This window comes from Balaenoptera borealis (assembly GCF_965194805.1).
Source record: "Balaenoptera borealis genome assembly, chromosome: 1".
Classification (NCBI taxonomy): Eukaryota; Metazoa; Chordata; class Mammalia; order Artiodactyla; family Balaenopteridae; genus Balaenoptera; species Balaenoptera borealis.
The window spans coordinates 98,496,773-98,523,642 of NC_138860.1; the positions used below are offsets into that span (position 1 = coordinate 98,496,773).

The 26,870-nt window shown below is 54.6% G+C and overlaps 2 protein-coding genes across 10 annotated transcripts; one reads left to right on the plus strand and one right to left on the minus strand.

The window, feature by feature from the left end:
• Nucleotides 1-980: 980 nt before the first annotated feature.
• AMIGO1 (adhesion molecule with Ig like domain 1) lies at nt 981-13,807 on the plus strand. Of its 3 annotated transcripts, none has more exons than XM_082385351.1 (3): nt 981-1,937; nt 2,409-3,993; nt 13,697-13,807. In XM_082385351.1, exon 2 carries the CDS (start codon nt 2,474-2,476, stop codon nt 3,953-3,955), a length of 1,482 nt encoding a protein of 493 aa, XP_082241477.1. In that variant the 5' UTR covers nt 981-1,937; nt 2,409-2,473; the 3' UTR covers nt 3,956-3,993; nt 13,697-13,807. The 3 variants fall into 3 exon arrangements, with proteins under 3 accessions (XP_082241477.1, XP_082241475.1, XP_082241476.1); XM_082385349.1 differs by lacking the exon at nt 13,697-13,807 and having other exon boundaries at nt 981-1,374; nt 1,470-1,937; nt 2,409-7,199; XM_082385350.1 differs by lacking the exon at nt 13,697-13,807 and having other exon boundaries at nt 2,374-7,199.
• On the minus strand, nt 7,495-26,751 carry LOC309624779 (ataxin-7-like protein 2). Of its 7 annotated transcripts, none has more exons than XM_082383335.1 (13): nt 26,575-26,751; nt 24,614-24,679; nt 24,125-24,229; nt 23,531-23,741; nt 22,946-23,232; nt 22,242-22,324; nt 21,633-21,886; nt 20,621-20,819; nt 20,359-20,480; nt 19,082-19,877; nt 16,355-16,463; nt 15,784-15,821; nt 7,495-15,260 (listed from the first exon to the last, which is right to left on the minus strand). In XM_082383335.1, exons 1-13 carry the CDS (start codon nt 26,699-26,701, stop codon nt 14,709-14,711), a joined length of 2,949 nt encoding a protein of 982 aa, XP_082239461.1. In that variant the 5' UTR covers nt 26,702-26,751; the 3' UTR covers nt 7,495-14,708. The 7 variants fall into 7 exon arrangements, with proteins under 7 accessions (XP_082239461.1, XP_082239462.1, XP_082239463.1 ...); XM_082383336.1 differs by having other exon boundaries at nt 7,495-15,212; nt 15,760-15,821; XM_082383337.1 differs by having other exon boundaries at nt 7,495-15,212; nt 26,575-26,750.
• Between the last annotated feature and the right edge of the window lie 119 nt (nt 26,752-26,870).

Below are 26,870 nucleotides of genomic sequence, written 5' to 3' on the forward strand. Positions count from 1 at the left end.
ATGCTGCGAGGACACTCAATCAGTCTTGTGGAGAGGCCTTTACAGAGAGGAGCCAAGCTCTCTGGCCAACAGCCGGCCAGTCATGAGTGAGCCATGTAACTGAGCCTCTGTGGAAGTTGATTCTCCAGCCCCAATCAAGCCTTCCATTGACTGTAGCTCCATTTGTTTGCAACTGCCAAGCCAGAACTGCCTTTCAAGCCGCTCCTGAATCTCTTGACCAAAAGAAACTGTGAAAGACTATAAATGTATATTCTTGTATTAAACCACTGAGTTTTGGGGTAATTTGTTATACTGCAATAAAGAACTGATGCAATGTGATTTCAGAATTTCCCACACCCTGAATACCCTCCCTACATTATCATTGATGCCTGAAATAAACAGGAAAGGAAAGACCTTTTCACACTGTGCATAGGGTTAACATGCTAATACCCCTTGAAAAGATAATACATTCCCTTAAATCCATGGTAAAACATGTGACAGATATAAGTTCTTTCTTTTGAAAACTCTTAGCAGGCTAATATATTGAGACATTAATTTCAGTCTTGTTCTTGCTGTTGTAAGAAACTAGAAAAAATAAAAAGGTAATTTCTCCCTCAGGGTCTATCATCTCAAGAACAGCTAGTCTTGAATTATAAGGTCTAGGCTCTTCTTACATCCCCTTATTCCCATGCCCAACCCCCAAAACACACACTGGTTAACAGCTTCTTGGTGTTTCAGGGACCACCCTAAAGAAGACAAGCCCCCACCCCCTTCATTTTGAGGATTAGGTAGCAGAGAAACTATGCTGGAATTGCCCCATAAGGGGAGGGGAAAGAGCTGATACTGGTTTAGGAAAAGGGCAAGTGCCAGACTTAAGGGATGAATGATTTCCCCCAGGCTGGGAAGGATTTTGGAGTTTCCAGGAATGGAAACTTGTCCCTGGCTTGTATGCAGTCGGGGTGTATGTGTGTGTGAGAGAGAGAGCGAGCGAGAGAGAGAGAGAGAGAGAGAGAGAGCGAGAGAGTTGCCTCACAGGGTGTCTGCGCTTGCACCAAAGATCCTCCCTTACCCCTACTCCTGCCCATCCAGCTTGTAGGCTGTGGAGCTGTACCCTTTCAGTGGTACCCCAAGAGTCGTGGAACAGTAGCATCAAGACTGAAAAAAAAGGTCCTTCTCCAAATCTTTCCCCCAAATGTTGGAACTTCACAGACCTAGAGAGAGGGGAGGGAGGAACCTCAGAACGTGACTAATAAATTTCCCGCCAACATTGACAGCCGGGAGCTGAACCAGATTTCTCTAATTTGTAAAATTAGAAGACATGTGACGCTTCTTGTCCCGGAGCCAGTTGCAGCGAATTCACTTCGGTTAGACCTACTTTTCCTGAGAGCGGTTTTGGTAGGTAGAAGGGTGGGGGGTGGGGGGTGAAGGGGCTGGAAGAAGGTGGAAGAAGTAATTGGGGAACTAAGGGGCCAGAGCCCCCCTCCCGACAGTTTTCCTCGCCAGGTCCCGACACTTTCCGAGAAGGAAGGAGCGGCGCGCGGCCGCTCGTCCGCCAGTCGGGCTCCGACACAAACACACGCACGTGCGCCCCGCCCCCGCCGCGCGCACGCGCCCCGAGGCTCCGCGGCGGCGACGGGCGCGCGCGCGGTGTTCGCTACCCCCACGCCGCTCCCAGCGCTCGGATCGCGGCGCCTCCCGCTCCCAGCACCACTGCACGCCGGCCCAGGGGACCCGGAGACGGTGGCCGTGGTCTGGGGGCTCCGACGGCGCAGCGGTCGAGGCGGCGGCGCGGGGGGAGCGGAGCGGAGCCCGGCAAGTCCCCGGGAGGCGATGTTGCCGGGCGCGGGCCCCCGCGAAAGGCGGGCGCCGCGGCAGGCCGGCCGGTGAGGCGCCGCCAGGGGAGGCCGCGACGGAGCTCCCGGACCCGCCATGGGCTGAGACACGTCCTCGCCGAGCAGGTGCAGTGAGCAGAGGTCCCGCGGGGGGAGCCCCCCCCGACAGGCCCCGGGGGCCCTCAGCCCGTTTAGGGCTCGCCTTACCCAGCCTGTGCCCGGTCGACCTTCCTTCAGCTCCTCCCCAAAGGCCCTGCTGACCCTGCCTCCAGACCCGGGCCCTGCAACCCCTGTAACCCCAGCAGTCCCTGACGCCCCGGCGATCCCCATCCTCCGCTCCTGTGACCCCAGCCCAGCAGGCCCTTGTGCCCACCTCCTCTTAGGTCCCAGTATTTTGAGCCCACCGCCTGCACAGTGCTTGGGAACTACCCAGCATCTCTTCCTTTCTCTTCTAGCCCAACGGGGATGGGGCCGCGGGGGTGGGGGGAGAGGGGAAGGCAGGAGAGTCGGTCCTTCCCGCCAGAGGCCCCGGTGACCACAAACCCATCCTCTTTCTCTTAAGCCTGTAGTGAAAGTGACCCTTCCTTACCCCACCAGAACATGCCCGGGTGACTTCCTCCCAGATCTTCCTTGTGGCCTTCCTCGCCCTCCCCATTGACACTATGCAACCCCAGCGTGACCTGCGAGGCCTCTGGCTCCTGCTGCTGTCCTTGTTCCTGCTCCTCTTTGAGGAGGCCAGAGCTGGCCGTCCCTTGGTTAGCTGTCCTGCCGCCTGCCTGTGCGCCAGCAACATCCTCAGCTGCTCCAAGCAGCAGCTGCCCAACGTGCCCCACTCCTTGCCCAGCTACACGGCGCTCCTGGACCTCAGCCACAACAACCTGAGCCGCCTGCGGGCCGAGTGGACCCCCACGCGCCTGACCCACCTGCACTCTCTGCTGCTGAGCCACAACCAGCTGAACTTCATCTCCTCCGAGGCCTTTTCCCCAGTACCCAACCTGCGCTACTTGGACCTCTCCTCCAACCAGCTGCGTACGCTGGACGAGTTCCTGTTCAGTGAACTGCAGGCGCTGGAGGTGCTGCTGCTCTACAATAACCACATTATGGCAGTTGACCGCTGCGCCTTCGACGACGTGGTCCAGCTGCAGAAACTCTACTTGAGCCAGAACCAGATCTCCCGCTTCCCTCTGGAACTGGTCAAGGAAGGAGCCAAGCTACCCAAACTAACGCTCCTGGACCTCTCCTCCAACAAGCTAAAGAACTTACCATTGCCCGACCTGCAGAAGCTGCCCGCCTGGATCAAGAATGGGCTGTACCTGCACAACAACCCGCTGCACTGCGACTGTGAGCTCTACCAGCTCTTTTCCCACTGGCAGTACCGGCAGCTGAGCTCCGTGATGGACTTTCAGGAGGACCTGTACTGCATGAGCTCCAAGAAGCTGCACAATGTCTTCAGTCTGAGTTTCCTCAATTGCAGCGAGTACAAGGAACGTGCCTGGGAGGCCCACCTGGGTGACACCTTGACCATCAAGTGTGACACCAAGCAGCAGGGGATGACCAAGGTGTGGGTGACACCAAGCAATGAACGGGTGCTAGATGAGGTGGCCAACAGCACAGTGACGGTGTCCAAGGATGGCAGTCTTCATTTCCGGCGGGTGCAGGTCGAGGATGGGGGTGTGTATACCTGCTATGCCATGGGGGAGGCTTTCAATGAGACACTGTCTGTGGAGTTGAAAGTATACAATTTCACCTTGCACGGACACCATGACACCCTCAACACAGCCTATACCACCCTCGTGGGCTGTATCCTCAGTGTGGTCCTGGTCCTCATATACCTGTACCTCACCCCTTGCCGCTGCTGGTGCCGGGGTGTTGAGAAGCCTTCCAGCCATCAAGGAGACAGCCTCAGCTCTTCCATGCTTAGTACCACACCCAACCACGATCCTATGGCTGGTGGGGACAAGGATGATGGTTTTGACCGGCGGGTGGCCTTCCTGGAACCTGCTGGACCCGGGCAGGGTCAGAACGGCAAGCTCAAGCCAGGCAACACCCTGCCGGTGCCTGAGGCGACAGGCAAGGGCCAGCGGAGGATGTCAGATCCAGAATCGGTCAGCTCGGTCTTCTCTGATACGCCCATTGTGGTGTGAGCAGGATGGGTTGGTGGGGAGATTCTGCCCCAGGAGAGGTAATGCACCCCTGAAGGATATGAGGGGATGGAAGAGAGGGCTAGCTGCCCAAGGGAGTGGGTTCCCCCCGAACTCAAGGGAATTGGTCACGGGTACAACAACAGGCAAGACCCCAAGCAGGGTGTGGCTGCCATGATTTTCAAATATGGATATGCTAATTCTCAGGCAAATGCTACACCCCTACCCAGAGCCCTGGCAGTTCTCAATGTGGTGGAAGAAGAGGAGTGTATCTGAGCTGGTGGGAATGAGGAAGGGGTGGGAGGAAGAGCGGATTCCTTAAACTTTTTTGAGGTCATCCCTAGCTCCTTAAGAGAAAATTATTTGGGAAAAAAAATCATTTTTTCCTATCTCTGCCCACCCACACCTGTGATGTTGTGTGTGATGGCGGGAGCTTCCACAGCAGCCATGTTGGGGAAAAGTTAGATTATCTTTGACCAGGAAGTCACACTTCACAGCTGGGGAAATTGGAAACCTTTGGAAAAATGAGTCAGGAAAAGGCTGAGACCTTAATCAGTAACACTCCCCAAAGCCGTTGTAAGACTTCCCACTAATGCCTTCCTCTTTCTGGATGAGCCCTGGGTGGATGGGTCTTTGCAGGAGCCTGGCCTGTTGCCTGTCAGATATGGCAACAATGTGAGACGTGGTATCTGTGCCTTGTCCTGGGACCAGTGGTACAGAGGGGTACAGCATGAACCGAGGGGTCCATGTCACAGCATAGATGCCAGCACAGAACTTGGAGATGGGGGATAAACTCCAGATTGGCTAATTCCCTGGTTGGTGAAACCTTCGGTTAGCATTTGATTCCCAGCCCCTGTGTGTGGCACCAGTGCGGAGGGTGCTGAAAGCAGAGCTTCTGTGGATGCCTGCCGCAGACGTGGGATGGGGGCCTCTTTGCACTAGGAGGAGGAGGGTAAATCAGCCTCTGTTATGTAGCATCCAGCTGGACCTACCTGATTTTCTGTGTATGCCATCTCTTCATTCAGTCTCCTGGTCAAGTTCAGGTGGGATTCTGAGTGTTCCCTAATATGCTGCTCTGCAAAGGAAGGAGTCCGGAAAGTCTGGCCCCAGCTGGGTTAGATTGGGCTCGGGGATGGAGGGGGCCGGGTATGTATCTCTTCTGTGTTGACAAAGCCGCTTTGCTCCTCTCTTAGAGATCTCAGCCCTGCTGCAAGGCCAAAGCATGGGATCTCATCATCCGAGGAGATGGAATTGAGTGGTCTCTGCCACAGAAGGATGGCAATTTGGAGTGTGGCTAAGTTTTGCCCTCTCCACAAGGTTCCAGGCAGTCTTGTAACAGACAGTGGCACTAAACTTTCAAAAGGAGACCCTCTCAGCCAGAGGTCTGTGCAGTTGTGGTTGTCAGGCCCGAGGAACTTAAGAACAGGCCCAACGTTCCATTCCATCCCAGTTGCAGGATACTTTGGGTATAGAGACGACCACTCCCTTTGACTCTACTGCAGGCCCTGGGAGTTGGTTGCTCTGAGCTTTGGCAAGGGGGCGAGCAGGGCCAAGGTGAAAATGTTCCCTGACGTTGGTCTTTTCAGTCTCTCCCCTCTCTCCCACCAAGTCTCCTTCCATCGGAAGTTCTCCAGATCTTCTAGTTTTCTGATCTCTCTTTAGGTTCCAAGAAGTGTCATTTACCTGCGGGTGAAAGCTGCTTGCTAGGAGGGCCTAACTCCCGCTGCCTATTAAGATTTGGGGAGGGGACTGGAACTCAACGTCTGCTTCTTGTCTGTTCCTGGGATGTCAAGACTGCTGTCCATCCTTTATTAGTAACCTAGTTTTGTCAAGAGAGGTGCAGCATTTCCCTCAAGTACTTGCATGCTCATAGGGATGCATGCTTATAGGTCTGCATGCACCCCAGCACCTTGACTTCCTTCAGGACAGTGAGTCTTCAGTCCCCACTAACGTCCACTTCCAGAGTCGTTTCCACCTATGTGCACAACTTCATGCACACAATTTTCTTGCCCTGTAGGAGAGACAGTGACCATGCCAGGCTCCACAAATACAAAGTTTTGTACTTTAGATTTCTGAACTGCCTGAAGCTTCACCCACATCTCCACAACACTGAATAACTTCTCAGCAAAGGCTGGAGTTAGGAGAACTACAGGTTGAAGATCTTGAGAGAAGGGGTGATGAGGAGCTAGCTGGCTCTTCAGACCCCTCAGAAACCTTCCTTGGATTAAAGATGATATATGTGAGAAATAAATGTAGAACTAGGTCAGTGACGGACCCAGAACACTGGCAGGGGACCAAGGAGCTGTAAGTTGCTCTTCCTGTGTTAACTGCCCTGGTAGGACAGGGGCAGGAGGAAAAAGTTGTCTGGTTATATTCCAGAGACTTCTGAAGATTCTGATACTGAAGCTATAGGAACCAGGACTCCCTCCTCAGACTTACCAGGGAATCGGGGAAAAATCTCACCTCCATACTGCAGCTTCCCCTCTAGGCACCATCTAGAGCTCTGAAAATCTTTAAAGTGAATGTCAAATGAAGTGGGTCTTCTGGGGCATTCTAGCTGAGTTCCTGAGGACTAGGTGGGCCATTTGCTTCATAAATCCTACCCAGTTTAGGGCATAATATCAATAAAAGGCCCTGAGGATCTAAGTCTCCCCACTGTATCCACTAGGTTGGCCAGCACCTACCAGTTTGAGAGACTGGTAGACGTGCCTGGCTGCCCCACCAAGGGACTGAACTGATGAGCCTCTTCCCATGGTTTCAGTTGATAGACCCCAAAGGTAGCTTTCTACCTGGGGGATTGGGTACTCAGCGTATGTAAGCTCACTAGAACCCTGTGTGGGAAACTGCCAGCTCTGGTTATAAGAAAAGGTCGAGCCATCACCCCACCCCCATAAACCAGACGTGTCTCCCAGGAAGCAGGTGTCACTGGAGACAGAGTATGACAGGGCTCTAGAATCTGTCTGTGTGGTTATTTGTGATTTTTTTTTCTTTGCCTGTATTTATGAGGCTCCTAGGAAGGAGCCAGGAGCAGGTGTACCCCAGCTGGGGAGAGTAAAGCCAACTGATTCCAGTTTTTCGTGTGTCCTTACCTTTGTACTTCCTTGTAGCCCTGCTGGCGGAGCAAGCAGGCCTCCCCATGTCCAGGATCCTAGTCCTCCCACTTACGTACTCTCAGGCTGGCAAACGTTGGAGCCTCTGGGCTCTGAAAACTAGACAATGATCATTAAACCTGGCTTGAGTCTCTGTTCTGGCATAGTCTGTGACTGGTTTATTTATCTTTTCAGCCTGTGGCTGGGGTTCACTGTACCTCAGAAGGGTGTGACCTGTCTAGGGGGAGAAGAGTTAAATGCTGTTATAAGGGCATGGGTTGAATCCACATCTAGGCATTAAGATGGACCAAGGGTCAGCCAACCTTTTCTGTAAACAGCCAGACAGGAAACGTGTTCGGCTTTACAGCCCATATAGTCTCTGTTACAACTACTCAGCTGTACCGTTGTGGCAGGAAGGCAGCCACAGACAGCACACAAATGAATGACTGTGGCTCTGTTCCAGTAAAACTTTATTTATGGACATTAAAATGTGATTTCCATATCATTGTAACATGTATCTGAGGTTTTTTAACCATTTAAAAATGCACAAACTCTTACTAGCTCACAGACCATACAAAACCAGGCAGCAGGTTGGTTTTGGCCAGCAGACCATAGTTTGCCAACCCGGCAGATATTCTCAAAAGAAATGTCACTGAAGCTTTAGCAAGAGAGAGTTTAGAAATTCCATGACTTGGGGCTAGAGCCTGTAAATAAAGAAGGCCTTCTGGATCCCTGGGGAGGAGGGTTGCCTCCCTGAAGAGTTCTCTTAAAAGTCTGGATCAAGCCTACAAACTGTACCATGGAAAAATGCTTGGACTGGGTTAAAAGAAATGATGGAGAGCAGCTCGGTTTCACAGTATTTTGATTATTACCGGTATATGTTCATGTCGTGAATGGTAACCATCTTAGTTTGGCTTAAAGTATATTAATCTAATAGGAAGGTTATTATTCATTGACAGTGTAATATGTCCTAGGCATTGCACAGAACACAGAAATGCGGTCCCCACTTTCTTGGTACAGAAGACAGCCTACCAGAAATTGGACTGGATTCTACCAAACTCTGAACATGCAGTTTCTTTGGCTACTCTCTTGGTACTTCTGGAAGGGGATTGTCATGGTAGATTCCACAAGGGAAGAGGAAATAGTATAAGGAAAAAAGAAATTAAAAGAATCAGAATTTGGGGAATTCCCTGGCGGTCCAGTGGTTAGGACTCCACGCTTCCACTACAGGGGGCACGGGTTCAATCCCTGCTTGAGGAACTAAGATCCCGCAGATCACGCAGTGCAGCCAAAAAACAATATAAAAAAATAAAAGAATCAGAATTTGAATAATTACCTAATTTCTTACATTGATAAAATCTTGACCAAAGGACAGTCCTCCTCTGTCTGGAAAGCTGTCTTTTTCTGTTCATGAGGAACAAGTAAAGTGGTGAGGGATGGAGACACCTCACAGCCAACCACATCAGACCAATCAACCTTGGCAGTCAATGAAATGACAGATGTTGATGCCAGAGCACCCCCAGAGTCTACATTTATATAGTATTTTTTAATCTTTCCAAAGCAGTTTTTGCTATGGCTGAGTTTAGCCAAGAGGGTGAGCTGATAAAGAGAACAGATCTGAGGAAGACTACTGAGAGTTCTCCCCTGTATTTTGGCCTGTGCCAAGCCCTGTCTCTGTGCCTGAAAAGTTTTGATACTCCTTTCTCCATCATCCCAAGGAATCCGTGGCTGCACCTCTTCAACCCTCCCCTTCTCCCCCCTTCCCCAACCCCCCAGGGAGTTCCATAGTATCTGGCCAAGATGTGCAGTTTTGTCTGCCATGTCTTGCCGCTCTTCCCCTAGCTCCTCTTAGGTGGCACTGCAGGAGAATGGATGAGGTTAATACGATGGTTACCTTTTAGCACAGAAAATGGGAGTTCAGTGGATTGCCCAGCCTAGTCTCTCTTCCATCTGATCTCTCAAACTCCTTCCCTTTCTGCAGTTGTAGCTCTTGTACCCCTTATCTTGTCTCCCGGGCAACCACTGGTGAAGCTTCACTTTCCCCACCCACACTGCAGAAAAGGCTCAGGCCCATGCAGTAGTATGGTTAGCTCTTCTGGTCTGGCTACAGTGAGCCTATGCTGGATGCTTCCTCTCCCCAGGCTTGAGAGAGGAAAGCTAAAGCAGCTGCCACGTCAAGCCCTTTCATCAGGCTTATATACTGTTGTGTGGAAAACATGAAGTGTTTTCCTGCCCTGAGGCCTTCCAGTCGACATAGGCTTTGTCACAATTCCATAATCACAGAGGGCATGGAGAGAACCAACCTTTAGGACATGAGGCCCTGCAGGAACTTCTAGGTGCCCTATAGCACTGACATACATAAGGTGAGAGTCACTGACCCCAAAGTTGGGGGGTGCGCATGCATGTGCACGCCCATACAAACATGCACACAGGTTGGGGAGCACTGTAGCTGGATAGAACTTCGTGCTGCTTTTCCTTCACCTCGCACTGCTCCTTCACTTGGCCGTAGTTTGCTTTAGGTGTGGACCTAAGCAGAAAGGCCGAGCCCAGTCTTGGGCATCCTTAGAAAGCACTGTGAGATAAGTGGGAATCTGCTTTAAAGAGAGGGGTGCTGGGGGCCCCTCATGTCTACTCAATGAGACAAAGTTGAATCCTCTGGTACCAGAGACTAGCCTGAAGTAGCTACTTAATCTGCTTTTAACAGAGGTTTAAAAAATCTGGGAAATTCTAATAGCATGAAGATTAAAAACTGGAACTTATTCCCTGCACATTGGTAACTTAGTCAAGCCTTCTGGGTGGGTAGGGAGAAGGTGGTCTTACTGGAGGGAATGGAGGGAATCTGTCTGCTTTAAGCTTAGCCCAGTGCTGGAGATTGTCTACATCAAACCACCCTCCAGGGCAGTTCTGGGGCACTCTCCTCCTGCCTTTCAGCTGTGTCTTCTCTGTGCCTATGCTTTGCTGAGGCCATGATCGCAATGCCTGACTAGTGTTTCATTCCTGGATCCCAGGATAGGGAAAAATAAAATAAAATAAAAACCACCAAGATTAAAAACCAAATACTGAAGCCTCTGCGCTCCTGGGGTGCCTGCCTCTCTGTGCCCACTCCAGGCAGACTGCTGGCTGTTCTCAGACCAATGGAATGGAAAGTATCCTTCTCCTAATTTAAACATAACTGCTTTCATGGCACGTGTGTGTGTGTGTGTGCATGTGCGTGTGTGTTTTAATTCCAATAAAGTCCTTTGAGGAGGAAGGGGCTGTGATCCTACTCCAAGAGCCTGAAACAAGGAAGGAGAAACAAACCCGTGAACAAGCCAGGGGTTGTGTCTCACAGCTTCCCACCTCCACCCCGTGCCTGGGTGAGGGCCTGAGGCAGCCTGTGGCTATGGGGGGAAACCAGAGGGTTGGGGTGGCAGTGTTGTGTCCACTGCTGTTGCTCCTCCCTTCCTGGATCGTCTGCTCCGCCTTTCCCTCAGAAGAGCAGAATTAGGTAGGAGAAATTTAGATAGACTTGTGACCAGGAGCTCCAGACTAAGACCAGCTCCAGGAACTTCAGGCTGGACCTGGGGCATAACTGACTCCCAGATTTGCAGTCAGCCCCGTGACTTGAAAGCACTAGCTGGCAGCACTCAGGGCAAGCTTCACTAGAGTCATAGCCTTGGTGGCGTTCCTGACCTTGCATCTAGGAGGAAATGTCTGTGTTCTCCAATGATGGCCAGCAACACAACCTTTCTGAGACTTGGGTCCTCTAAGCATCATTATCCATAACTGTTTATTGCCTCCCTAAAAGAAGCATAAAACCCAGAGCCAGGCTGGGTGAAAGAGAGATAAGGACAAGCACATAATACCACCTGTTTACATCTGTTTAATGCTTTGAACTTCCCAATGCCTGTTAACATGCATTCTGTCATCTAGCGCTCACAACATCCCTGTGAGATAGGTCAAGCAGTAAGTGATTTGCCTGTGGCCACACCAGTGTTAGGAGCTGGGTTAACCCAGACTGCAGGTTTCCTAGCTCCCAGGTCGATTCACTTTTCACTTCATGATATGTAGGCTCTTTATGCCAACCAGACGCAGGGGCAGCGGGAGCACTGAACCAGACGCCTCCCTGCTCCCTAAGCCTGCAGAGGCCCACCAGAAATGCTGAGGGAGTCAGGGGTGTCCCCTGGAGGCCAAGACAGGTCAACAGAAGGAAGGGCAGGAGTACTAGAGGTTCAATGTCAACAGCCACCACTACCAGTGTCAGTGGAGCATGCACTACGTTCCCTACATCTTGGCCTTTGTCAGGTGAAAAGGCCTTATTAGTTTACTCAGAGGATGCTCAGGGCCCGCTCCCAGAGGAAGGATAAGGCTTGGCTGGGAGGTGAGACTTCTGACCCCTCCTCTCTCTGCAGCCCAAGAAGAGGGGGAAGGTGAGGGCTGGCTGACTCAGCCTGCAAGTGCTTAGAGATCTGGAGCTGAAAGGCCCCAGCACTGTTCAGCTAATGATTATTATTAACTCTGAACGGGCCTTGGCATAGCAGCCAGCTGGCTCAGGGAGAATGCCTGGATCTCCCACAGTGAGGTTTTAAAAACAAGACCCATAGCAGCCATGCCCAGGGGTGGAAGGGTGGGGACGATGAGAAGGAAGGGACAGGCCAGTGTCAAGGAGTGGGGAGAGGTAGTCTGCCCTGTGAGAGGGTGCGGCCAGAGGAGGCAGAGGCTGGCAAGAGATAGCAGCCTACCTTCGATGCAGCTGAAAAGCCAAGAAGGTGAGGCTGGGAGACCTCCCCAGACAGAGCTCCTGCCACTCAACACCACTCCCCAGCCAGGGGCAGGGCGGGGGGAAGTGTTGGGGTGGGAAAGTGGTGGCTATGGGAAAGATGGGGGCTTCGGGGTGGTATGTGAACCCAGAATGGTGATCCTATTACCATTTGGATTTAGATACAAAAAGCATCTATATTTCTAATGTCCTCAAGGCTGAGTTTGAATGTAATCATATTTGGAATCAGGACTTAGTGAGCTTGATATGCAAATTTGTGCAAATGACACAGAATTTTTAAAAAACTTGAACACCCTGGCTTTTTTTAAAAAAGGCAAAACAGGCTGGCTACTAGCAGCTTTCCCTAGTTAGGGGACAAGGGCAAAAGGGCAGCCATTTGCTTCTCCCCCAAGGCCTCTGCCTCACTCCTGAGGAGCCCAGATAATACCCCAGATGGGCAGATACAGGGAGGTGGGGGGATAGAGGGTGTAGGGAGGAGGAGACACACAAGCAGGAGGCATATGCAGCCAGCCGTCAGCCCCCGAGATCCCAGCTGGAGGAAGAGTGCCCTGGCACTGAGGTCTAATGGTTGTCCAGCTGCTGCCCCAGGATGTGAGGGCAGGTGGTGATGGAAGGAGAAAGGAGGGGAGCGGAGGGAAGTCCCCCTACAATCTGGCCAGCTGGGAAGAAGGGCTCCTCCTGGCGACCTCCTCCCTATACTGCAATCAGACTGGCTAAGCAGGAGGAGACCACCTGTGCTCCCCTCTCTGCCCTGTGCCTCTGCCCCCCGAGGCCTACCGGTCAGAGAAGTGACAGCTGGGACCCCTTCCTCCTGCAGAATATAAATGACTTCCCCCTTCCTCCCAGGGCTGGAAATAGACATCAGCTGGCACTGCCCACGCAAACTGCCGGCTGTCAGCCAGCCTGCCCGCTCACCAGCCCCCGCACCACCTGGGAGGAGGCAACACCTCAGGCAGGCTCGGGCTTTATGGTGTTGCCTGCTTGGCTCCCAGAGCAAGCTGGTGAACCCCACCCAGCCTTCCTACCCTGCTATAGACAGAGTAAGACTCCCAGCACTGACTGTGCTGGGCAAGGGGAGATGGACTCCCTGATCAAAGCGACCCTCGGTGAGAATCTCCTCCATGCAGCCCCAGTAACCATCTCTTCCAAGTTCAGGACACACTGAGGAGTTGGAGAGGGGAGAGAGGGCAATGAAAAAGACAGGAACAATCACCCTCTGCATAGCAGGGGTCTCCCTTGAGATGCTCAGGGTCTGGAGGGCTCCTAGGAGATGACACCTGACCCGGAAGCATCCTAGCGAGGTCCGCTCAGAGGACCCCTCTGCCCCTGCAGTTCTCACTCCTGTACTGTTGAATCATACCAACCTCCCTGCTTCTGAGCCACCCAGAGAGGAGGTCTTGAATCTTCTAAAGACCTGAGATATCCAAAATATTGCTATCTAGGAACACCTACCCCTGCTCCCGGGACCTAGAGCTCCAAGCCCTACACCACAGGCCTCCCAGAGTTCCCACTGAACTCTCTCTACCAGCCTTAACACCAATTTCCTGGCTCAGCCATTCTCAGTATTTGCCATGGCCTACGGAGGTCCCAGCTCCCCGACTGAGCCAGACGACAGTTAACCAATCTAGCATCCAGCCCTTATCACCGAGGGCAGTCTGGGGAACTACTGATACTTTCAGTTTGGAACAAGGAGGGGTCTCTGCAGGGAAGAGAGCCCAGCCCTCATTTGCCAGCTGGCACCAAATTCAGCCCCCTCCTGGGCCAAAGAGCTGGCAAGAGACGACACTTGAGGAAAGCTTAGCTGACGAGGAGAGAAGGGGAACCAGAGACACTTTCTTTTCTCTTAGATCAGAAGAGCCCTGCCCCATTTCCTTGACTCTTATTTTGTTCTAACAGTTTCGGAAGAGCTCCACGAAGCTATGTGCTAAGGCAAGGACCTGAGCCCTAAGAAGGACAAAACATGAGATGCTCAGGACTACTTTGCCACTGAGAATGGATGTCTCGCAGCCCTCAAGCCCAGATCCTGAAGTGAGCTGAAGGAAGTTCTTAGCTGGGCTAAGAAGCCCAGCCAAGAGCCAAGGCTTAGTTAAGCCAATGCCCTTTTGCTCCTCCAAAAGTTTTAAAGTGACTTTAGTGCCTTTACTGTCTTGATGTTCTGGAGACCCTCACCTGGGCACCTTCTCTCCACAGTGCCTGACCCCTTGTCCCCTGGTGCAGGGGCCAAATCGGCACAGATTCCTGAAAGGCCACGAGAGCAGACCTGTCCCTCCAGAGGGGTAAGGAGACAGTGAATGTAAGAATTACACCCTGAGTCTGCTGAGTGGGCCAGCCCATGGTTCAGACCTGGGAGGGTGTTCTGTGACATCAACTTGACAGACACTGAATGTTAAGAGAGATTGTTTAGAAACAATCACTCATTACACAGATGAGGAAACTGAGGTCCTGAGACATGTGACTCGCATAAGGTCCCACAATAGAGTGTACAAGGACCATACCCCATAAACAAGACCCACTGGCTCTCTCCACTACATTGCTTTCTCAAAGTGACCCAAAGAGCCATAGCTGTCATTCATAAGTTGCAGGAATCCAACTTTTCACCAGGCATGCAAGCAAGAAATGACTGCCAGCACCACCACCACCACCACCACCACCCAACACTTCTGTCTCCCATCAAGAGTGGAAGCTTCAGGATCAAGCTCCCCATCACCTTTCACTTGCGCCCCGTACATTTCCCCATTTTGGCCCACTGAGTCATCTGTCAGCAACGGCAGTTTGGGTTTCTGCAGCCCCTAGCCCAGCTAAGAAATACAAAAACCCTACCACTTCTGAAGTGGATCCCTGAAGGTCACCAGAGGAACCACTGAAGTCCAAGTCAAGTGTCCCATTTTGATTCACAGTCTGGAGGAATTCACATTTCCATTTTCTTCCTTGGCAAGTAGAAGCTGGAGATCTGGTGCATGATTACCAGGGCTGGATGGAGGGGCAGCGCCAGGCACAGGTACCAGGCTGCACCTTTGATCTGGGCCTGGAACCACACTGAGTGCATACCCAGGAGCACTGTGACCGTAGCCATTAGGTAGATCACCAGTCCACATGTCAGATGGTAGAGCTTGAGGCGAGCCACCCTTGAGACCCTGGCTGCCCGGGGACAGAGGAGGCAGAGCCCACACAGTGCCTGGACGCTAGTGGCCAGCAATGTCAGGGCCCCTACCCAGCTGTGCCAGGACACCAGGTGGGGCAGCTCACTGCGGGTCCTGCTGGAGATGATAAAGCCCAGGCCCAGGGCTGCGCAGAGGATGGCTAGGGTCTGCCCCGCCCAATGGAGTCGGATCCGGGCCTTTCGGGAGCAGAAGAAGAACACGGAGTGCTCAGGCGAGAAGAGTAGGATGGCCTCAGACGTGCAGAGGCAGAACTGTGAACACAGGAGAGGGCCAGTGAGCCTCAGACCCAGCTTGGAGGCCTAAGGAAAAAGAGGTGCCCTCATACATCCAAACAAGGAGGACAGAGGGTGGGGGCTAAAGAACTCCTACCAGGACCACCTGCCACACAGGTCAGCATTTGTGGGCAGAACTGGGAATCCATGCTAGAGCGGAAGTCTCATCATTCAGGCTGACATCATGCCCCCACCTCCACCACAGACAATGACCCTCATTTCTGGACCAATGGGAACAGCAAATGTTAAACTTCCTCCTGAACTTTGGGGAGGGGAGCAACTGGATCACACCCCTTCCACTTCCTCCTTTCAGGCCCTACTGGAGAAAAAAATGGTATCTTCCATGTCCTCCCACCCCCTTAAATTACCACCTGACTACCTACAGCCCAACCCTCCTGTTTCCTGATCTCACAGGTTGCAGGGAAAGATGGGGCCCTGGGCGTTTCCCCCCACCTCTCTGAGCCTCAGAAAGGCTAAGCCTTCTGAAGGCTGGATGCTTCCTTAGGGGCATATCCAAACAAATCACCTGCAGAAAGAAGCCCAAACTCACCGCCAAGGCCATGAATACAGGGTGCCAGGAGAAAAGACCTAAGAATCAAAGAGAACAGACTGACGGCTGGGCACCGTTGTTTCTACCCCTGTGGCTGGCTGGAGCCCAAGGAATCTGGCTGGAGGGGAAAGGTCAGAGTAGTGTCTCCAATCCTAATGGGTAATCAGGAACTCCGGGCAAAGTGGAGCAGCCAAAGGGCCTTAGGGTGAGCAACCACGAGGGCAAACATACCACTTTGGCCTGGGTTCCCCATTCAGCACCTCGCAGCTACCAGCCCAGTCCTAGAACAGACCTTGGCATCCCTCCTTTACTTGTATCATCCACGAGGGGCTTTGCTTATGATGAACTAGTGAGTTCCGTTCACTTCAGTCGTCGCCTCTCCTCCCAGCACCCAAAGCCCCACCCTTCCAGGACCCACCCCCAGGGCCACGCCCCACCACGCCCTTACTACCCCTCCACAGTCCGCCCATCCACTGCTAGGGTTCCCCCTCCATGCCTCTTAGCGCTCCCAAGCGCTGCCCCTCCAGCATCTCGGCTCCGCCCCCTTCCCCGCCCCACCTTGCACACTTACTGGTTCCTGGCCGGGACAGCACTGTCAGAAAGATGGTGAAGCCCAAAGCGACCAGGTGCGCCATGATCCCACTGCCTCTCCGCAGCCACCGGGTCAGTCTCGGCTCCCTCTGTGGAGCGGGAACCAGACCTACCTCCAGGGACTGCATGGCGGTGCCCGGCCGCCCCACACTTCGAGCTGCCAGGGCACGTCTTCCGGGTTTGCGATCGCGGAGGCGGCCTCGGCTGCGGGAGAGGCTCCTCCCCGGGACGCCGCCGGCAATGCGGCGGTTCGTCCACAGCGCCCTCTGGGGGCTGGGGGAAAGCGCATCCGTCCTGGAGAGCCCCGAGGGCGAGGGCGGAAGGCGACTGGACAGCTCCGGGCCCACCGTGTGTCTTCTGCCCAACTCATGTGTATCTTTATGTCTACCCGGGCTGACGGGGCTTATGTCTCAAATAGCCTGTGGAAACTACATTTACGACAACTGATTTCACCCGAATCACAGATTTGGTATACTGAACCAAGAGTGTGAAACCAGTGTTTTGAACAGTTTTCCAGAAATACTGGATTTCCCTGGTTGCCCACTCTCTCCTGCCACCTCTTCTTCTGTCTTGTTAAGGGAATAAGATTCCTCCCTGCCTAAAAGCAAGGAGACTGAAAGGAGAGGAGAAGGCTAAAAACTAGTGCCCTGTGCCTGGTGAATTCAGGTTTGAGGAGCAAAGGAGGGACATGCAACAGTCGTATCCCCTGTCTGCACAGTAGCTGTTGTCCCCAGTGAGACAAATGGAAAAACTAGGGCACTCCCAGCCCTTGCCGCCTCCACACCATCTGCTCAGCCCTGGGGAGCCAGGCGAACCTGAGGGGCTAGGGCCTCCCACACAGCTGCTGCCTCCCACACCAAGGGAAGTTCTGTAAGTGAGGATACCTTTTCCCTTCCTGACTCCAAAAACAGGTGTGGTTCAGCTTAAGGAGGCCTACCTGGGAGAGGCTGTACCCCTTCCTGAAGGGTAAACCCACAGGCCATGGAGAAAGAGACCAAAACCAGCCATCCCACAGAAATCAGGGACATCCTGAGTGCAATTACCAACTCAAGCTCCAGTGGTTGAGAAAATAAGGCTACTAGTAAGAGGCAGGAAGGGCAGAAGGGCTGAAGAAACTGAGGCAGTAATTCAGACAGGACGGAGGAGCAGGATTGCTGGAAGACCAGAAAAGGGCCACAGGCGGACATCCACAGACCTTCAAGGCCAAGATCCAAGAGCAGAGCCAGAGGTGTGGCTCCCCTCCCCGATCCAGTTTCCTTTCCCAATGAGACCGTAGTCCCCTTGCTCGCTCCGAGCCACATGCCTCCTCATCCTAAGACTCCCCCAGTGATACAACCCCCAGCCAGTTCCACAGACTAAAAGGACAAAAATATACGAGTGTAAGAGATTTTTTTTGCGGGCAAGTGACGGGAGCTGGAGTCTGACTGCCTATCATCTCAGCCTCCTGGGGAGCAACTGGGGACAGTAAGGACACTCATTTTGTTACATTTCTTTCCTTCCTTTTCTACGTTTCTGTTTTTATATTTTCTTAGCAGCAACAGAACAGGGAGACAGTCTTGAGGTATTTTAAAGAGTATTTTTTTCTTAAAAAAAATAATATAAAGTTATAAAAAGCGGCAGCAGCCTGGGGCCCGGATCTGGAGGGGAGGAGGTGCTGGCGGCTCCATCGCAGTGGGCAGGCACTTTCTTGTTAATGGGCTTTTGACTGTAGGAAGACAAGAGGCAAGAGACAGGGTCGGGCTGGGGGTCTAACTGTCCTCCTATCCAGCAAACTATGTGGGCCAGAAAAGCTAAGGCTTGATTTCCTCCTGCTGGTCTTGTGAGTAAAGCTGGGCAAGGGGGAGGATGAATGCCAGCCCAGCAGAGGCAGCCTGGAGATCACCCATGCACACGTGTGACAAAAACACACTCAGGCCCCGTGCAGCTGTCAAACTTACTACTCTCATATGGGCACCAAAGGTGTTGGTATGCATCTGGCCAGTGCCTAAACCAGGAGGGCATCTCCCCTTCCCACCTCCAATACATTCCTCCTGGCTGAGGTCATATGGATAGCTCATAGCATGCTACTCCAGGGCTCCCATCAGAAAAGGCAAATAAACCTGGCTGCTGGCTTTACCAGAAACCCTGGAGAGCTTGCCTGGTACCTGAAAACCTGGCATTGGGTCTATGTATAAGGTGGGCAGACATGCATATGGGGACCTTGGGTTATGTCCCTGCCCTTTCATGCCCTGATGCCCAGAGGCAAAACCAATGAACCAGACCAGCCCACCCACCCTGGGCCCAGCGTGTTAGGCCACAGCTCAGGGACCCAAGCTCAACCCTACTGCCCAAACCTTTCTTATCAGAGCTCATGGAGTCCAGCTTCCTCTCCTTCAGGGAACAGAGGTAGCTCCAAGTCCTGGAGTGAGGGCCACAGCCAATTCAGAAAGTGGCCCTTTGATTAAAGCAAGCAGGGGGAGGGGGAGAGGCAGAGGCAACATCTCCTTAGCCCAAAGGAGAGGGCTGGGGATAGGGGAAGGCCCACCAAGCAAAAGCTGGGGTCACCTCTCCCTAGAGAAGATGGCCCAGGAACTCTCTCTCAACTTCCCCAGTCTTCCCTTCCCTGCACATTTACTTAAGCACCTCTTTTTGTCAGGTGCCTGTGCACTCCAACCTCATCCATCCTGACCCTTCCCCGCCCCTGCTCTTCAGGGAGCTGGGCTGGTACCTTCAGTGTAGAACACTTCTCCTCAAAGGCCAGGGCTGGACCCGGCTTCTTGCGGCGCACAGAGCAGGCCGCGTCGGCAGGGGCACCAGCCTGGCAGTGCTTGGCCTTCACTGGCCGGCAGTAAGTGGCCAGGTTTTTCCGCTTCTTGGCTACCTCCTCCTCAGAGAGGCAGTTGGTCGGCAGGGCCTTGGCCGGGTGTCCAGCCGCTCCCTGGTTGTCCAGCTGAGACGCCTTGACTGGCGTGGGGGGCTGATGAGGGGAACCCCGACAGTCCAGGGGCCCTGCCCGCTTCACTCTTGGCTCCACCGTCCCATTCAGCCCCATGCCCAGGGCTGTTTTAGTCTTGGCCGAGAGGCCCCGGCAGCCAGAGGGTTTGCCTTTTCCAGTGGGCTCCAGGACGCAGGTCCGTTTGAAAGTGGTGGGCCCAGGGGATAACTTTCGCTTTCGAGAAGGAGCCTCCACCTCAAGCCCGTCCTTGCCTTTGGATGACTTGCTGGCCTTGGAAGGTGGGAGCTTGCTGAAGGATGGGGAAGGTGTGTTGGCAGGCAGTGGTGAGGTGATGGCCTGGCTCCCGCCCATGCACTCCGCCTGGCTGCAGGCGGCTGCCACGCTGGGGGAGCCTGCAGGGTAGCCGGGGCCAAGGCTGTCCTTGGTGGGGGGCGTGGAGGCTGGGCAGGCGGGTCTGGGGGGTGGGCCTGGAAGGCGGGGGCAGCTGCCCATAGAGGATGGGCTCAGGGGAGCAGATGGCGGGGAGCTGACAAGGTGGGATGGAGGCTCAGCCGCCGGGGGGATCTTCCTGCAGCAAGAAGAGAGCCCCACTGTGATGCCAAGCAAGCAAGAGGGCCTCCCCACCAACATACAAGTCTTTCCACCCACGTAGAAATGGCCCACAGAGCCCTGGCAGTGCTGCCCTCTGCTGGGAAACGCTGGAACTGAGGGATAGGAAGAAGGCACAGGGAAAGGCAGGAATGAACTAATATACAGACCCTTTAAAAACCTCACTTTAAATCTCAGGTTGGACATCCCCTATCCCTACCTACCCAAAAGGTACTGGAAGTAATTGGTGAGAGTTAAGATTCACTCCCAGGTGACCCATTCAGGCCCTGCCTTAGCCCAGCTCCAGGCTGCCAAGTTTCCCCACCTCCTTTTCATCCTACCTGGGGTCTTCCTGGCAAACAGCCAAGCCACATCTACAGGTATGTATGACGAATTAGGGGCTCTGAAGCCCGTGTATGCCTGGGGCCTGGGAAGGGAGGTTCTGGGGCCAGGAGACTCACTTCCACATGTGTGAGCTGAGGTGCCGTTCCAGCATAGAGCTGAGTGCCGAGCAGAACCGGTCCAGCCGGCGGCTAAACACGTAGCATCCTGGACTCACCAGCCGGCTCCCAAAGGTGCAGAACTGAAGGCAGAGGGAAGGCACATGGTTAATGGGGCCTGAAATACAGGGAGGGCACCTGCACATAGGATCTGACCTCCTCCCCACATTGTGAGCCAGGAGGACTGGCCCCCCACCCCCAGGTCCCTGCCCCAGGTCCTTACCGCCTGCGGCCGAGGGGGCCGGGTTGCATAATGGCAGTCAGTGGGGAGGTGGAGGTCATCAGATGTCCCCTCCTCCTCACTCTCCTCGCTGGAGGCCTGGGCACCACCCCGGGGCAGGGGGAAGGGGAACAGGCCTGGGTCCCCATCACCACCACAGGGGCCTTCATCATCCAACTCACTCTCAGAGGAGGCCCGGGACCTGGAAGGGCCAAAGGGGATGTGAGGGCGATGTGATGAGAGTGGGTCACGGTAGGGGTGTCCCTGAACCTGCCAAGCTCAAAAAGTCGGGGCAGACACCCTGCTGGGCGATCAGACAAAGAGGAAGGAGGACAGGAAGGGAGGGAACAACAGAGCTCACAGAGTAAGAGCCAGAAAGATCAGGGGCCACAGCTCCCAAGGGGTTTTCTCCCCAGCCCCTTCACTTCCCAGGCCCTGCCTCCTCAGGGGGAAAATCTGCTCCACATTCGCCTCCTCCAGAAAATCTGAGTATAACCACACCCAGCTCTGGTCAGCCCAGTCAATTTTCTCAACCCCCTTCTTGTATCACATATTCCTGTGAACCTATCTGTGAGCTGAGCCTATGTTTCGTGTCTGCCCCTCATGTTACAGGCAGAGATGCGTGTGTCTCCTTCCGCAAGGCAGGCTCTCCCCGGGTTCCAGCGCAGCCTCCGCACACGAAGGGGCCAGTGAATAAATAGACAGTAGGACTGCCTCACCCAGGCCCCTGACCCTTTCGGCTCCCCAATTACGACTTTTGGCCTGTTGGAAGCAGCTGGGAAAATGTTTTTTTCCTGGGTGTTGGAACACTACAGAGAGCCTGGGGTACTGCGGTATTCCTGGTTAGGAACAGGGAGTCGCCCACCTCCACACCACCGCCAGGGGCCCCTCCCCACACACTCAGGGTGGAGTGAGCAGCATCTTCCAGGGCACTCCCTGGGCCTGTCTCCAGGGGTTCCTGATGGCCTGGGGCCAAGTGTCCCCAGGTAAGATGGGTGCTGGATCCTGGACGTACCTGGGCAGTGCACAGTATGGGTAGGTCTGCTTGGCACGAGCAGAGAAGGTGCTGCTGGGAGCAGCCACTGCTGCCACAACCTGGACTGAGGAGGGGGGCTCCTGGGAGGGGCGCTCAAGAGCTGCCTCCTTGCGCCCTGGGCTCTTCTCCTTGGGAGACTCCCCTTTGCGGGAGTTGGCCTTCAGCTCTGCCACCAGCACGTCAAAGTCCTTGGCTCGGCCCTGGACTTCCCTGCGCTGGTGCACGGAGTGGATCTAGAACACAGCAGGGGGAAGGGTGGGGAGGGGCTGAGCAGAGGTAAGGGGTGGTGGTGTGCTCTGGCCTGGGCAAGTGAAGAGACTGGGTGTGTGAGTGTGGGTGTGTTTTGTGTGTCCTTGTTTCACTTCCTGACAGGGCCAGAACCCTCCTCTGGAGTGGGGGATCTGGAAGCCACCCCTGCCCGCTGTCCCCACCTTGGGCCCAGTGGGGGCAGCCTCCCCTCCCCTTGCCTGGTCTAGGCTTAACCCCCATCCCTTCAGCTGGATCTTGGATGAGATCTCACTCGCTCTCCCTTCCCAGGGCCCGTGTCTGTGCTGTCCTCCCTCACTATGCAGAGGGACTGGGGGTTACCTTGCAGGTCAGTAGGCGGGTACAGATCTTTTTGGTCTCTGGATTTATTACCCCACACTGTCTGTTGAGGTCGCACTCCTTCCCTGTGGGGAAAGCGGTTCCCATGAACCCCAAGGCCATTTCTGGGAGGGTCTGGTGTCTTCAGGCCAAAGGCCTGGGAGAGCTGGGCCTAAGGCAGGAGAGCCTCTGGCCCTCGAGTCTGGGGCTGCAGCCTTCCAGAGATACTCCTCTGGGCATCAGCAGCTCTCTGCTGGGTGTAAGAACCATCCCGTCCCCATGCCAGCCCAGGCACTCCTTTGGGGGGCCCCAAGTCTCAAACAGCGCAACATGTACCAGGAAACAAAAGCAGCTACAGGCATCTGGGATGCCAGGGAAACCAGCTATGGGAGGCTTCTGGTGCCCTGGCTCTAGACGAGAAAAGAGATAAAGTTCAACAGCCCAAGGTGAGGAAAAATACCTTCACCTGCTTGGGCACAGGCTCCCATGGCCTTAATCAGGAGACCTGGGCTGAAGAGAATCTTCCAAGAGAGCAAGCAGGTCAAGTGAGTGTCCACATCAAGGGATGACCAGGAGCTCCTGTACCCTGGCACCCTGTGATGGCCAAGCCCACCCTTTCCTGACCCCCTCTCCATCAGGCCCAAGGACAAAGCAGTCCAAAGGAGTCCCCACTCTACCTTCCTGACCCCAAGACCACGACTACTCACGAGCCATCTTCCGGTGGGTTTTAGGGGGCAGCCTGGCCCCACCAGGCTCCTTTTCAGACGGGCTGCCTTCAGCCCGGTGACTAGGGCCCTCGCTGGGGGTTATCTCGATGCTCCCTCTGCCAGGAAGTTCTTTAGAAGGGGATGCCATGGGGTTTCTTCCAGGGGAGTCCTTGCTGAGGCCAGCCGGCTGGCTGAGGAAAGCAGAGGGTGGAGCCACCCTGATTCCGTGTCCATCGGGCTTCGGGAGACTGGACATCTTTTCCAGATTCACCACAGGCACGAAAAGGCTATACATGGAGAGAGGGTGCAGGCTGGGAGGTAGGGAGGCTGAGCCTGGGCCTCAGACTCTAGCCCAGAGCCATCTCCTTTCCCAGCCCTGGAACTTGGGTGGGCTCCTGCAGGAGTGCAGAACATGGGAAAAGGGGGCCCCATATTCCCCGGAGCAAGTAGAAGGGAGCTGCAGAGAGAGATGGCCGCCTCCCGCAGTGAGCAGTGCCCATCGCCCCACAGCTGCCTCCATGTGTGCCAACCCCTCCCTGGGCTAGGGTCAGGGCTTGTCTCAGGGAGTCTCCAGCCTTTTCTTACCAGAGGTTGTCCTTCTGGGTCTTCTCAGGAGGCTGGTGGCCACGGCTCCGGGACCCCTGGCCCTTCTCCCTGGAGGAGGTTTTGGTGGAACCTGGGGCCCTACAAGCTGGGCCCTGACCGTTCACTACATGGCATTTCTGAGAGCTGGCAGGGGCTGGAGGTGGAGGTGGGGCCCGGGCGTAAAGCTTGCTGAGCGGCCCATGTCTTCTTTCTGTCACCAGGAGGTGGAGAGAGCAATCGAGGTGAGTGGCATCAACTGTCTCCTTCCCCAACCTCCTAACCCTGCTCACAGACTCACGATAGAGAATCTGGAGTTTCCAAAGCTTAGATTTTAAGTTTGCCGTTTAAATTTGAGCCTTCAAGACTCAAAATTCTAGGAATCAGCTTCCTGAACCTCTTAGCTCTTCCCAGATGCTAAAAGGGTGCTTAAACAATAACCCCAACCAACCACTATCTGTGAAGCTCCCTGCCCCCACCTTCTATTCCCAGAGCCTCCCTCCATTACCCACATGACCTCCCAATCGGCCCTGTCCTCAGAGTTCCATGTTCCACCTTCCCCTGTCCCCTCTATCTCCTCCCTAGGGCTCCCCTCACCGCAGTGCTTCTGGAAAGCTTGAGGCTTCACCACTTGGCTGCAATGGTTACATACAACCAAATAGAAGTCGTCATGGGCAGGGCAGTGCCCGAAGATGGACATGTCTGCAATGACAGAAGCCCTTATCACTGGGGCTGAGGACACCAGCTTTTCCCTGTAAGATCAGAGAACACTCCCACCCACCACTCAGATGACACTTCCCCTCCCAGCTGATATGACAAGCTTTATATTGGATGCTTCCAGCTTCCAGAGTTCAATCTAACCAGTCCCTAAGAATGCAGGCTTTCAGGTGAATGGGCACCAAACACCAATGATTAGGATCTTCCTCAATAAGTCACAGGAGCCAGGGGAATAGGCTGACTCAGACCTATCAAAGTGAGAATCCCCAGACCTGCTGCTTCAGGCAGCCACCTCCTGGGTTGTGGTGGAAGAAGGGAAGGTGGTCCTGTCTGCCCTGGGCCCCAGCCCCAGTATGTGTCAACCCGCACCTTCTTTAATGAGGGTCATGGCATCCAACTTCTTCAGGTTTTTGTTACTCTCCTCCAACTCAGCCCCTGGAGGAGAAACACAGCTCAGAAGGACCACCCCCATCCCAGAAGCCCCATCTCCCATCCGACCAGGTCCTGGGACCAAGAAGGAGGAAGCCCTCACTCCTTGACAAGCACCTGGTGCTCAGGACTACTTGGAGAACCTTTCAGTGGATCTTTCTCAAGTGCCCATTCTTCCTTCACCTGCTGGAATGAGCTGACCCCATTAGGAGGGATCCAGCCACCTTTCTTATGGATCCTTCATTCCAAGGTACAGTTCAGGATTCCACTGCTGACTAGTTGGGTGACTATGGGTAATTATCTCTTTTCTGGGCCTGCTTCCCCATTTAAACGGGAAACAGTCCTTAACATATTTTACTACAGAACCCCGAGTACCTTCTTGAGATTTCTCAGAGAGGTCCTGTCTGCTTTTCTGTGGCATCCCAAACAGATACTCTCCTAGGTCCCCATCCCCGATTTTGTTCCACCTGGGTTGCCATGGCATTGTCAAAGTTACACCCAGCTTCTCAGGTCCTGCACTGATAGGATGGCCACAGAGCAGAGAAACTGCTGTCTTATGGCCCTTCAGCATCTTCAAAGTCCCCTTGATCAGCTATGCAAGCCCTTTTCCTCTTAAGAGGGGGTTTGGGCAAGGGTTGCCCTTGTACCTCAGTTTCTGGGTTGATGACAAAAACGTTTTAGCTGTGCAAAGCAGCTCTTTCCCCATCCCCCTACCTTACTCCTCTCCCCTCCCTCCTCTACGCCCCCTCCCTGTCCCTTGGAAAAAAAATCAATTCTGAGTCACCAAACCCGTCTGATTCCATTTCCGGTTCTCAATGCACCCAGACCCTGACAATGGCCCCATCCTTGCCCACCCAGCATGGGGCAGTTCTGGGGTGGCCTGAGGCTCCCACTTAGGTCTGCTTCTGACACCTACTAACAGACGTGCCCCTTTCTAGAATGAGAAGAATACTGACAGTCTTATATAATCTCCAGATATGAGGGGTGGTGGGTTAGGCATGCAAGAAACAAGGGGCAGCTCCCACTCTTAAGTCCATTAAAATGCTGTGATGGACAGAACTGAGCTGGGAGTTGGACGTCTCAGAGGAGAACAAGTGTCATCAGAGACCGCTCCATGTGGTCTCCTCCTCCACCTCTTCTCACTTGCAAACTTCTTCAGGGGCGTGATGCCTGCTGTCACCCCAAAGGCCACGAGGCCAGATGCCCCCTGGGGCCCAGGAGACAAAGATCAGGAGAAGGGGCTGTCAGCCCGCTCACCAAAAGCACTCAGGGGCCTAGAGAAGGTGGGGGTCAGGGGAGAGAGCCCGGGAGGCAGGGCAAGAGGCCCGGGAAAGGACGGAGGGTTGGAGGCATGTATGGATGGACGGAGGAGGGAGGAAGGGAGGATGGATGGATGGATGGACCGACGAACTAATGCGGAGGAGGCGGGGATCTAGTGGCACTGCAGCCGACAGGCAAACGCCGAAAAGGAGCAAAAGGTGTGGGGCAGAAGGCGAAGGAACAAGGGGGGTTGGGAGGGGGGCACAGAAGTGGGGTGCGTGGGAAACACGTGGAGAGGACTGTTGCGGATGGGGAAAGCTCGAGGCAGGTGCAGGAGGGGCGGAAGCTGGAGGACAGCAGGCAAGAAGAAACATAAAAGCAAGCAGATGTGGGGGCAGGTATTGGGCAACGGCAGAGGCAGAGGTGGGCAGGGTGGGCTGCTGGAGAAGAGCCGGCGCTAGGACCCGGAGGCGCGAAGGTGGCGGAGCGGGCGGGCACTAGGACCTGGCGGGTCCTTTGTTTGGGGGGCCGGGGAGCCGGACGGCGGCTCCCGTCGGCAGCTCCCCTCTGTTGGCGGGGGCCCGGAGGGGGGGAGGGGAGACAGTGATGGGGTCTTCAGACTCTAGGGGTGCTTCACTCACCGTCGGCCGCGGGCAGCTCGGCCCGCTCCACCCACGAGCTCCAGCTCTGTCCCGCGAAGTCATCGAGACTCGGCACCCGCCGCTCCAGAGCGGCCATTGCTGCCGCCGCGCGTTCACGCACCGCCATCACCGCCGCGGACGCGCGCCCGCCCCGGCGCCGCCGCCGCGCGGCCCCCTCCCCCCATCCCTGCCGCGGGCACGCCTCCCCTCTCCCTCCCACCTTTCCAGCTCACTCTTTGCGCAAGCGCAGCACTGGTTGCCTTCCCCTCACTCTCCGTGCCGCATAGCCTTCTGGG